At 54.5% G+C, this 12,451-nt stretch overlaps 1 protein-coding gene across 1 annotated transcript; it reads right to left on the bottom strand.

The window, feature by feature from the left end:
* Positions 1-279: 279 nt before the first annotated feature.
* Positions 280-4,058, bottom strand: FOXA1 (forkhead box A1). Its single transcript, XM_060098151.1, has 2 exons — positions 3,987-4,058; positions 280-1,608 (listed from the first exon to the last, which is right to left on the bottom strand). Exons 1-2 carry the CDS (start codon positions 4,056-4,058, stop codon positions 280-282), a joined length of 1,401 nt encoding a protein of 466 aa, XP_059954134.1.
* Positions 4,059-12,451: the final 8,393 nt, after the last annotated feature.

Here is a 12,451-nt window from a genome sequence, read left to right as displayed (position 1 = left end):
ATACATTTGTGGATCATTAAACTTTGCAGAAAAAATTTTTGTTGGTTTGGGGTTTTTTTTTGTAATAATATACACAAAGCGTTCGGAACAGTAACAAAGTAACAGTCTTTTGTACTGGGGGTAAGATTGTGCACAAAAAAATAAAATAAAAATAGTTGGGATTTTACTATGCTTCTGTCGGCTTGGTATGTGTGGTTTTGTTTGCTGTTGATTTCTCTCTTTCTCTCTCTCTCCTGCTACCAGCAAGGCCATGCCAGACAAACCCCCAGTCCCAGGGAGCTAAGAAGTGTTTAGAACGGGTCTGGAATACACACCTTGGTAGTAGGCCGGCTCCAGGGCTGAGGGCTCAATGGGGCTCCTCGTGGCCACCGAGGCGCTGCCGAGGGGTAGGCTGGCGGGCAATGCGGTGCCATAGGGCGAGTACTGTAGTGCCTGCTCGTATGACTTGAAGTCCAGCTTGTGCTGCTGCTCCGAGGAGGACATGAGGTTGTTGATAGAGAAAGGGTGGTTGAAGGAGTAGTGAGGGTCCCCTTTCAGGTGCAGCTGGGACTCGTGGGGTGCCAGGCCATGCGCCGGGTGGGAGGGGGGCACAGATACCAGCGCCCCAGGCCCGGAGCTGATCGGAGGTGCAGCCGAGGAGGCCGGAGTCTTCAACTCCGAGGCGCCCCCTGTCGCCGCCGCCCCGCTGTGGTCCAGAGTCTGGGGGCTGGCAGCGGGCCCGGGGGCCGGCGCGCCCTCTAGCTGGCCGGCCTTACTGTGCACGCCCCGACGAAGGGGCGAGTCGGCGCTGGGGTTGGCAGCGCTCGAGGGGTCCTTACGGCTCTCAGGGCCGCCCTTGGCGCCGCCGCCGCTCCCGCCCCCGGTGCCTGGCTGCTTCTCGCACTTGAAGCGCTTCTGGCGGCGCAAGTAACAGCCGTTCTCGAACATGTTGCCGGAGTCTGGGTGCAGCGTCCAGTAGGAACCCTTGCCCGGCTTGTCCGGGGAGCGGGCCACTTTGACGAAGCAGTCGTTGAAGGAGAGCGAGTGGCGGATGGAGTTCTGCCAGCGCTGCTGGTTCTGCCGGTAATAGGGGAAGAGGTCCATGATCCACTGATAGATCTCGCTCAGTGTGAGCATCTTGCTGGGCGCCTGCTGGATAGCCATGGTGATGAGGGAAATGTACGAGTAGGGCGGCTTGGCGTGTGGGTAGCTGCGCTTGAAAGTTTTGGCGTCTCCGCCGCCAGCAGCCCGGCTGCGGCCCAAATTGGACGGCGCGTACGCCATGGGGCTCATGCACGGGTTCATGGCAGCGGCGTAGGGGCCCAGGCCGTTCATGGAGGCAGCGGGCTGCGTGCCCATGGCCCCCATGCCGCCCGGGCTCAGCGTCGTCCCCATGGCCGTCACGCCCGCCGTCATGGTATTCATGGCGCCCGCAGAGCCGCCCGGCATGCCAGCAACCGCCCCGGGGCTCAGGCCGGCGCCAAGGCCCGGGTTTGCGTAGGACATGTTGAACGAAGCCGGGGTCATGTTGCCGCTCGTGGTCATGGTGTTCATGGTCATGTACGTGTTCATGGAATTCATGGTGCCCAGGCCCGAGTTCATGTTGCTGACCGGGACCGAGTTGTAGGCCTGGAGCGGAGACAGCGTGAAGAGGCCCCGAAGGGCGGAGTTAGTAGTGGGCGCAGGCAGCCTACCGGCCGGGGCAAATCCGAAAACAAGAGAAGAGCATTTCTGCAAAGCATAGGACTCCCCACCAGGGGCAAACCTTCGGGCGCCCTCCCCAGAACCCGCAAAGAGTTGTCTTGCACGGCAGGGGAAAAATCCTATCTCCGCAGGCATGAAAGACAAGAGCTCACAGAAAATATGTCCCCAGGAAGATGTGTAATCGCCTTACACGCCAGGCTCGGGGGCTGGCTTCTAGGGCCCCTACGTCGCCTCTATCCATGCCACGCGGTATCCCAGTTTCCACCCCAGACCAGCCTCGGCAAAGCGCCCTTTTGGTTAAAAGGAGTTAAAACTCCGAAAACAGAATTAATCTCGGATCCTTTGCTTATTCACTCCACCTTAAGAGTACGGTGGTGTGTATGGCGGTGCAGCCCCGCCCCCGCCCCCAGTAGGGCCACAGCGCCAGCTCGGCACACATCTCACCTAAGCCTGCCAGGCCCGGCTTGACCACGTAGCGGCCTGGCCTGGGCTGCGCGGGGTGGCCGTTAATTAAACTCTCCCTGATAGAGCAAATCATCCATGGCCATATGACCAAACATTTCCAAACAGCTGGCTTTACCGTCTTAGCAGTTTTCACCAAATGGTGACTTTTTGTTGTTTATTATATTTAGAAGCGGTGTTTTCCATCTACTTGTAGCGATTGTAATTTTAAAAGGGAAAAAAAAACTCAGAAGTTAACTTTTGAAAAAGAATTAAAAATAGATCTATAATAGGAGAAGGGGTAGGGAAGGGTGCATAATAATATCAAGGCACTACATACATTTAACTTTAACATGACTTTACAGCCATTCATAAACTTGCACTAGTTTCATTACCTATTTTCAGGCCCCTAAAGGCTTGAAAATTTTGGTGACACAATTTGTAGAAATAATCATATTTTTCCACATTCTGATATTTTGCTGCTGATAATCTCAAAACCTGGCTTTTCAAACTATATACGAATAGTTTCAAATACTTTACAATTCCAAAATCAAAGTCCGCTTATTTTCTCTTAATGCTATTCTACTTCCTAATTCCCAGTTTTAACCTGTAAAGAAGCTCTTTTCATAGAGAATTTAATTGACTAGTGACTGGAGATGACTGTATTTGAATTAAACCTGAGGAAGAGTTCTGAGCTCTTTCTTAAATCATCAGTAGGAGAAAACCCTTATCAATAGCAATCCGAGAATGCACTAGATATGTTAAAAATATAGAGTACAGAAATATAAAAACTATTTCTCTTATTTAATAAAAATAATGATATCCTTAAATTTATTTTCATCAGAAAATATGACTTTATTTGAAAACATAAAAGGTGAACAAACAGATTTAACTAGGCACACGTTCTGCTGTAGTATGTAAATAAACTCGAGGTAAGTTTGTGAACATATACATATACAAATCTAAATAAATTAATTACCACGAAAATATTTCCTGATTTTATATTTTTCTGTGCATGTCTTAAAGTATTTTTTACTTTTCTTTTCCTCTTCCCAAGATTATGCAAGGCAGTTTCAGTAAACGTTTTCAATAATGGTAAACTATTGAAGGGTAATCGCCAGCTATTTCCAGACAAATACTTTTAGTAGGTGGTGGTCCTGCCTGTACCTGGTTTTCCTCGCAATCCCTTTGTGCACATTGTAAAATAAACCACATGAACGTGCCACCAAGGGGACAATGAAGAGAAACAGGTTCTCCGCCCGCCCGGAGTGCTGGAGGAAAAGTCAGCTCGCACTAGCGCCACCCAGCGGTTCTAGAGAGGAAGGAGCACACTTCTGCCCAAACGGCTTTTGAAGTTTTACAAAAATTTCGGAATCATTTCATTATTAAGACGCTCAACTTAGCGGCTGCGCGCTTTCATCAGAAGACATCTGAGAATCCAACTGCGGAAGGAAGAGGTCGCCCTGCGGGCGAATTCTGGCTTTTTCAAAGTTGCCTCAAACTCGTGCCGGCGCCCGCCCGCCAACCCGCGCTCGGGACCCGGGTCCGGGCTCTGGCTCCCGCTCTCGGCAGGGAAGAGGCAAGTGCGTCTCAGAGCGCGTGTTTTCAAAGCCAGAGTTTCCTAAAACCGTCTCGCCCTCTCTGAGCGCCGATCGCTGGGATCCAGTTCCCCGGCGGGGCTGCGGATCCGGCTCCCAGGCCCGGCCCAGGGCCGGCCTGGGCTAAACCCGGTGGGTAGGCACCGGTGGCACAGAGGAGGCGCCCCCAGTCCGCCAGCACCCCCGCCCTGCCGAGGGCCCGCCTCGCCCGGCCTCCCCCAGTACGGGCTCCAGGAACCCCCCCGCCTGCTGCCCGCCTCTCACCTCCTGTGTGTCGGCGTAGTAGCTGTTCCAGTCGCTGCTCTCGTGCCCTTCCATCTTCACAGCCCCTAACATTCTGGAGCCACCCTGCTCGATGCAACCATCCAGCCCTGTGCGAAGCGACTGGCAGCCGCGCGGGGCGGGGGGCGGGGAGCGGAGTAGCTGCAGTAAACTGAGCGCCCGCGCCGGCCCAAAGCCACCCTAGCGAGGAGGAAGCCAGGCGCTGCGGGGCGCGGCGTGCGCGGCGGCGGCGGCGGCAACAGGGCGGGAGGGGGCAGGCGGCGGCCGCGGAGCGCGGCGCCCGGGAGCGCCTCCGCGGGAAGTGAGCGGGCGGCCTCTGCGAGATGAGTGCAGTTGAGCTGATGTGGATCTTACGTCGCTCGAGTGCCCACCTCCTCGTCCTCTCCCCATTTGTCCGCCGCACAAAGACGCTCGCACCTACAAAGCCCGAGGTGCACCTGCGAGGCGGCCGCCCGCCAGTCCAGCCGCCGCGCCTCCCGCCCAGCCACGCCGCCGCGGCGCGCGCCCCCTGCGCCCCCTCCCGCCGAGCCCCCTCCCCCAAACCCGACCCTCACTTTGTTTGCCAAGCGGCGTAATTGGTTTAAGCCGACAGGCTGGGGGGGGAGAAGGAAATGGGTGGTGGGTGTGGGGGTGTGTGTGTGACCCCCTTTGGAAGAGGAAAAAAGAAAAATAGGCGGGGCCGGGCCGTCTAGCGAGGGTTCTGGATGAGAACGTCGCAGCCGGAGAAGGGATAGGGGCGGTGGCGTTGGAGGCCGGGCTCGCGGGGAAGTGCGGCTACATGACCCCAGGGTCTCCCCAGGGGGACCCACGACCCTCCGGAGGCCCTTGCGGCGGCCCCGTCCCGCGCCCCTCCTGCCTCCTACTCTTCTGCCAGCTTCCAGCCCCCGCCCTTCTGATTCCTGACCTAAAGTTCAACCGCGGGAGACTGGAAAATACAGACTCCCTCCACCACTCCCACTCCCCCGCCCCCGCCCCGGTCTTCAGGCATGATAAAGGAAAAAGCCCCACTTTTGCCCCGTCACTAGAAACTCGGCCATCTGAGCCGAGCTGAGTGACGTTAGGCCGATCCGGGCTCCTGGCTAGCAGAGTGGAGACACTGCCACGAAACCCGTACCTGCGGCTAACAGCAGGTGAGTCACAGCACCGTTTTATATCTTTATGACATAACTTTTTTTTTCCGCCTCCGTCCTCTCTACTCCCCCTTGTCATCTGTAGCGATCATAAAGAGGAAGAAACTGAGAACAGATGTCTGTGTGATAGGGCAGGCGGACCCGAGTCGGGCCGTCCTCCCTCTGCCCAGCTCCTCCTCCCGCCCCCCTTCCGCAGCCTCGGGGACTGAGCTGGAGGCGACAGTCTGGTTTCTGATAGGGAAAGGTCAGGGGGAGGGGACATCTCCCTAAATACGCACTGGGAGAGCCTGGGCACGGGAATGCATCTGCTCGGCTAGAGAGGTGCCAGGCCGAAGCCAGCGGTGGTGACAGCGGTGCTTGGTCCCATCTCTGATCTGGAGTGGCCAGGCTGGGACCCCCGGTGTTCGCTTGGTTTCTAGTCAGTCCTGGACATCGGTGGGAAGTGCTCCCCCAAGCAAAGCCTCTTGGCTCCTATGAGGCTCTGGGTAGTGGATTGCCCACAAGTCCTGGGGAGGCCCAACTAAAGTGACTGGGTGATAAGCACTGAGTTGGTGAGAGGTTGCACCTTGGTGCCTGTGTGAGTTTCTGAGTGTGTGTGTGTGTGACCATGTATGTGTTGTACTTTCCGAGAACCACTAGGTTTCTTTAAGTAGCAATAAAGTCTTTCTAAAAGGACTAAGAATCCGCAAAATATTCTTGTTTGGCAAAGTTTTAAACTGTTATTAATCTCATTTTAAGAAATGTGTTTTAACTTGTCTTCCAAACAGATACCTTCCCCCCCCCCAGCTTTGTTCTTTTAAATCTTTCTTCCTTGAAATCTGGCAAGAGAATCACGTTAAATCCTTGAACCAAACAAATCTCTTAAATCAGCAGGGGAGCACGAGAGGGTGAAGATGTGCAGTTAAGGAAATAAAAAAGATAAAAGCGTTGGATTCAATTCCTTTTTTTTTAAACAAAAAAAGGAGGGGGGGAGAAACGTCATATTGTAAGAAAAGAAATGAGTGAAATTAAATCCACCTGGAACTCAGTAGAGCAGGAGCCCTCCCCAACTGCAGCCTGTCCCTGTGACTGCAAGTCAGTCCTATCAGTTTGTGTAAATGTATCTGCACATGTGTGGGTCTGCACATATTTCTCAGAGCTACAGTCAGAAACTAATTCTTTTGTGCAAAGTTCCCACCAGCAGCAGGACCTTAGTCTCATTTGTAAAGTACACGGATGCTTAGGCTCCTCAGCCTGATGGGGGGATGGGGGGACTTTCAGTGCTAATGAGCTTCCTTGTTCCTCCCCGCAGTGATTCTCCAACGCCCTCTTGGCTCTTCAACCACATCGAGCATGACTAGGGTATTTTCTATGGGTAATAACAACTTAGTAATAGCTTTTATGGTGCACAAAAAGCCGGTGCTTTAAGGGAAAAACAAACCAAACAAAACACTGTAACCGTAAAGGGGGTCAATTAGAAAATCAAATATTCTTCCTTTCAGCCCACATCTCAAACCTACTAGGCCTCATCTTAAATACAAAAAATCAGCTTAAGGGGGAACAAGCGCCCACTTTTCATAGGGGATGGCCAAAGCGAAGTTTCTCTAGGGCTTCTTCAAAGCCCAAGATCGGTGGTGAAGAGTGGCCTCTGCCAGCTTTAGAGCCTTGATCCAGCTTGGGGGTTCCCGGGTCCGCGGCCCGAGGAATGCCCGCGATCACAGCGCCTCCTGTCGTGGGAAGGGAACGCTGAATCCTCCCGAAGGCGCCCCCCACGGAGCGCCCGCAGGAGAGATTGGAATCCCGCACACCTCCCTCAGCCAGAGAGTTTTGGTTCATAGAGCTGACTGCCCGAGGCCAAGAAGAAGGAAAGGTGGCAGCTCGGTGAGCTCCTAGCCTCTCTCCATCTCAGTGGCGGTATTCCAAGACACCTAACAAGTTTAGAAGGTGAAGTTCTAGTGTACCCAGATGTCTGTCAGTCATTTCCCCGAGGTTTAGAAAAGAAGCATCAGAGCCATGCTGGGTCTTTGATTTGGAAAATAAACAACAAACAAATAAATAAATAAGAAAAAGCTGCTGTCTCTGGGTTGCTGACCAGTACACAGCCAGGTGACGTGCCTGGCTGCTGCAGCCATTTCCAACCTTTTCTCCCAAATAGGCCCTGTCTTTACTCGTTGCAGAAGACTGCTGCGCTTTCCGGGGAACCAGACCTTACTTCAGCATCGGGAAGGCTGCGGGGGGCGGGACTCGAGGCAAGGGAGCCCCGAGGGCAGCCACATGGCGGCTCCTGGGGCGTCCCGGGCCAAACTCTCTTGGACCAGGGAGAATAGCGCGAGCCTGGACTGGCCCAGGTAGCGGGGAGGACAGGCTCCTTAGATGGAGGGAGTCGGGACAGTCAAGACGGTGAGGTGCGCGGGTACTCCAGGTGACTGAGGAAGGAGGAAGGGGCCCCGCCCTTCGCGGAAGCTGCGCCTCCTAAGCCCTTGGGTTCCGCTCCCCGCGCAGTAAGGCCAAGGGAGCCGACGGCACGTGGTCCACCCGCCAAGCTCGACCATCTCTGCTTCGCTTTCCCAGCATAACGTGGCTGGGAGCCCCTTCCGCAGATCTTCACCGGGGCAGGGAGAAGCAGAGGGTGACGACTGCGAGAGAAGGAAGCAAAGGCCGGGGGCTCGCGCCTCGGGCCCAGCTGGCTGCCTTTGGCGGCACTAGGTCCTACCTGTACAGCTGGGCCGTTTAGCCGGGTGGGCAGAGAGCAGGGCCGGGCCGGGCCGGCGGGGTCAAAAAGTCTGTCCCCTTTCCCCTCCAACCCTCCCCCCGACGAGTCTCAGCCAGATCTCGGCCGCGGCCGTGGGCCCAGCCACGTTCGCTGCAGAGTGGTTCCTGCCCCTCTGCAGGCTCCCACCCGCCACCCGGATAAGAAGCTTAAATCCTCCACCTCCCGGGGAGAATCAGACGCAAAGAAACTAAGACCTGTCGTCTTTCACGCGGTTCAAAGTCGCCCGGGTCCGGGACCGGGGTCGGTTTAGGACTGAGGAAGGCCTGGGACGCTGCAAGCAACTGTTTGCTCTTGCTTGTGCCTGGCCTTCGAGTACAGAGGTGTGTGCCGGAGCTGGGAAAGGGCCGGGGCGCCGCGAGAGGGCGGACCCCCGTGCCTGCGGTCAGCCTCGCGCCCACAACGGCCCGAGGCGCGGCCTTCGAGTCCGGCCGCTGCCCGGACCAGTGCGAGGCGCAGAAGGGCAGAAGAGAAGCACCGAGGTCCTGTTACGTGGCTGCCTCTCTTTTCTTCTCCTTTACTTTTGTTTCTTTCCGTCCTTCCTCTGCCCTTCCTTCTATCATTAAGTCATTAATTAAGACATTAATTCACAATTCACAAGACGTCCGACCCTCAGTAGGTAGGGGCCACGGAACCGCCTTAACCTGTCTTGTCTGTTACGTGCGGGGAAGTCTAAGTTTTCCGGCCGCAGCCCTGGCCGGTGTTTCTGTGTGTGTGGATCAACACATGTGCACATCTAAGGGCTTTCACTTTACTGAAAAAATTTTAATGTAACATTTGAATCCCAATTCTTTACCACTGGGTGTGTCCCTTCCCCTACTGCTCCTGGAGCCGCTGCCGGGTTTCAGAGCGATCCGAGGCGCGGGCCTGGCTCGCCCGCAGCCGGATGCCAGAGCCGGAGCTACTTTCCACCCGGCCTCGCCCGCGGGCGACACAACCGTCTCTCTGGCCGTGAGAGCCAGCATCTCCTTGCCAAAAGCAACTCTCATTTTCATGTATTCAAACGAGAAATGTTGGGAAGGGCGACTTGCCCTCCTGAGCAATCACTAGCCTTGGGAGGTAGAAGTGTCCGGTCGGTCCTCGCAGAGAGCAGGAGCCTCTCTCCCTGGAGGGTAGCGCACAAAGCGCCCCCACGGCCAGGCCTGGTCCCCACGGCCGTCGCGCGTCTTCAGGCAGTTGTTTCTCCGAGTTACCGACGACTGCTTTATTCACATCGGTCAGCACCAAGTGCCCCAGTCCCAACTAGTCTCCCCTCACTCCTGCACGCCCCTGGAGTGCTATCTCTGCTTAGTGGTGCCCATACTTTTCCTCTGGCTCCTTGAAAACCTCTAGGGAGGGGGTGTTGGGGGGAGAAGCTGGAAATGCGCGCTTCAGAGTTGAAAAATTAGAGGGAAACGTGACAAACTTTTAGGTCTGAGAGCAGAAAAGGACTAGAGTGGATGAGTCCCTACTTGTGTGCCACCGACGGGGAGGGTGGGTGGGGGACTTTGAGATCCCGACGTTTTCCCCGTATGCTGCTCCGGCTGTGCAAGAGCTAAGAGGCTGGAAGCCTGGGCATTGGTGCTTCAGAACCTCCAAATGCGCAGAAGCTCACGCTAGTGGGGAGCAGTGATAGAAACCGAGGGTCGAGGCTGTTAGCTTAAACCTCAATCCTTCCCTAACAGTCGACGAATGTTTAACATCTCAGTCCCTGAACCGCCCCCTTCCCCATCCACCCGTCTCCCCTGCGCCCCACCACACATAGACCCAGGAGCTTTCCCACGGCCCTTCAGTCTGCTCTGATGGTTTAACTTGGGCTATTCAAATGTGATTACCCTCAAATTTACATAGTTCTATTTAACACATGCTTTTGTAACAATTATATAAATCATATCCTACACATGCGGGGAAAAGGGTAAAAATACATTATAGCCAGGCTTTCCGCATTGTATTGGCTTCCTGATCTCTCTCCTAATTTTAAAAGTGTGCTTTTGGATTGGCATGGCATGACTAGAGGGAGGTTGCATTCATTATTTAAAATTAAAATTCGATTGGACAACACTATTGAGTGGCTGTTTTGGGACTTCCAGCAAGCTATTCCAGAGCTAAGATCAGAGGAAAGTTTTGTTTTAAAAACAGTGCATCTGCTTGAAGCCGCTTGATTTTCCTTGTCCTAAGGGTCACAGAGCAAAACCAGTACTTAGCTCACATTGCAGTGAATTTGCTTCTAAAGAGAAACACTAGGAAGAGGCCTCCTTGGCAGCATTCCCTTTTGCTAGGATACTAGCAAAATTTGTAGGAACTCTCACCACTTTCTGAATGCTGCCATCCTGGTTGCCTACTGTAAATGGATCAAAGTAAGGAAACGCAGCTGTCAACACTGGGCATTACCTGTGGCAAGTCCAGTGCAGCCTCCCTGGGTCTGTGGTGAGGACTTTGCAAACCTCCCCAACCAACTGAGGTCTACCCTCCTTAGGTCCACACCCTGCTCTAAATTCCTGCCGGGCTCTTATCACTCCTCGACAGCAAATTCCGTTTGTGTCTTTTCATTCTTTTCTCTCCCACACTGGATTAGAAGCTCTCTGAGGGTGGGGACCACAGTTGTCTGCACGGCCAGAGCAGAGCCTGGAGCATAGTAGACTTCTATGATGATTTGTTGACTCAATCACTGAACTAACTGCCCCAATCCAGAGACTAGCCAGGTTGATGTCAGATGGGAAAGGATGCTAGAGCCTAGAAACTGTATCCACTGACTCCAAAGTCTCCAAGTGAGAGCACCCCGGGGACGCGTCTCAGTCTGGTGGGCCTGTGAAATGAATGGACTAATGGACAGTAGAATGAACAAATGGATGGACAGATATTTCTGGCAGAATGGCCAGGGTCTCAGAGCCCTGGAATCCTGGGGCTTCCAGGCCCTCTGGGCATGGCTCTTCCCCTGGCTGCGATGCTTAATTTTAACCAAAATCATCGTGGTGACATGATCAAATGGGAGATGCCCCCACCTCACCTGTACCTGTCTTTTGGCAGAATCAGTGGCCGTGCTTTTCCACCTAGGACCGTCAACGTGTGACCCAAGGCAAATATTTTACTTTCCCCGCTGTGAAAAGGCAGCAGCGCACCTTTCAATAAAGATATCGATTAAAAGTTAAAGAACCCCATCAACTTTCCATCAGGCAAAATGTTTCACTCGGAGCTGTAAAGGAAACCTCCGTGTTTAAATAATATGTTTAAATTGTCCAAGAAATGAAGCCGATCCCACGCAGTGAGAAGAAATAGCCTTTCAGCAGATCTGCTAGTCCGGGGTTGTGCTCTCGGGCTTCCAGCGGGAGGCTCGCTGAGTTCCCGCCCTGGCTCTGGGGGGCGCCTGCGGGGCGGGGCGCGAACAGGGCCGGGTTGCGCAGGGCGAGTCACAGATGTGATCCTCCCGGATGCCAGACGCTCAGCGCGCCACGGAGGTGGCAGCGCGCTCGAAATTTATCAGGCTTTTACCTTAATTGTCTTCCTGTTTTTAGGATCTAAAGCATTTTAGTCCACACACCTTCCCAGTGCGATGTAATGATTTTCTTAAAGGATCACTGAACCTCTCAGAACCTGCCATGGTTTTACAAGGTATTAACTGGAGACCCGTCGTGTCAACTTCTCCTCCTGAAGTTTTATTTAACAGGAAACCATGCGTGGGAGTCCTTGGGAGAGGATGCATGTCTGCCTCCTCTTCTGGACTGCTGTCGCTCGGGAAGCCACCTGGCAGCGTGATACCCCCCCAGCCGCATCTGGTGTCCTTGATGTGAAGTTCCCCTACACCCCACCCGCACCGGCGTTGTGAGCTCAGCCAAGGCTCGGATGCCGCCCGGGAAGCTGAGCGGCAAACTCCCTGCTTTCAGACCACGCTTTCTTCCCGGGGCAGCTACTCACGGGGACCCCGGTCCCGCGGCCCGGGAGAGGGGCTTGGCACTTGGATGGAGCGCGACCCACCTTGGAGGCTTGGGCTTCTAAGAGATCTGCTGTTGGTTTGTTTTCTTTCAAACGCTTTCGATGATGCAGTCGGCGGGGTGGATCCCACTCTCCTCACCCCTCTGGCCTCCTTCTGCCAAAATACCTTCCATTGTGAATGGCTACTCTCCTCTGACCTCCTCATGACCCTCCCTTCACGCCCCCCCAAGAGAAGTGGTTTCAATAAATAAAGCACAGTGCTCGGGTTGAAGGTTTACACTGGGGCGGAAGCTTCTAAAACTCCTTCGGGTGCTGGAATGGGAATAAACCAAGGCATTGTCCCAAGAGATGGGAGAGGGAGGAAGCCTGGACTAGAGAGGATAGGAGGAGATACAGGCAGGATGTTGAAAGGGGCGGAAGGGCGTGGTCAGGAGTTTGGCTACCCTCCAACCGACCTTGAATTTGCTGGGGAACCCAGACAGATACTTCGGGCCTCAGTTCCCTCCTTTTACAAATGAGGAGCCTGGACTTGATGCCTGGCTTCCAGCAGCTGTCACTTGTAGGAACGAAGCCTGGAGTGGCTGGTGCAGCAGTCAGGCCTGAAGACCCCACCCAGGGGAACCAGGACCTGTGTGAACCGAGGAAGGAAACCATTCTGG

This window comes from Mesoplodon densirostris, chromosome 4 (genome assembly GCF_025265405.1).
Source record: "Mesoplodon densirostris isolate mMesDen1 chromosome 4, mMesDen1 primary haplotype, whole genome shotgun sequence".
Taxonomy (NCBI): Eukaryota; Metazoa; Chordata; class Mammalia; order Artiodactyla; family Ziphiidae; genus Mesoplodon; species Mesoplodon densirostris.
This window is presented reverse-complemented; position numbering and strand designations above follow the sequence as displayed.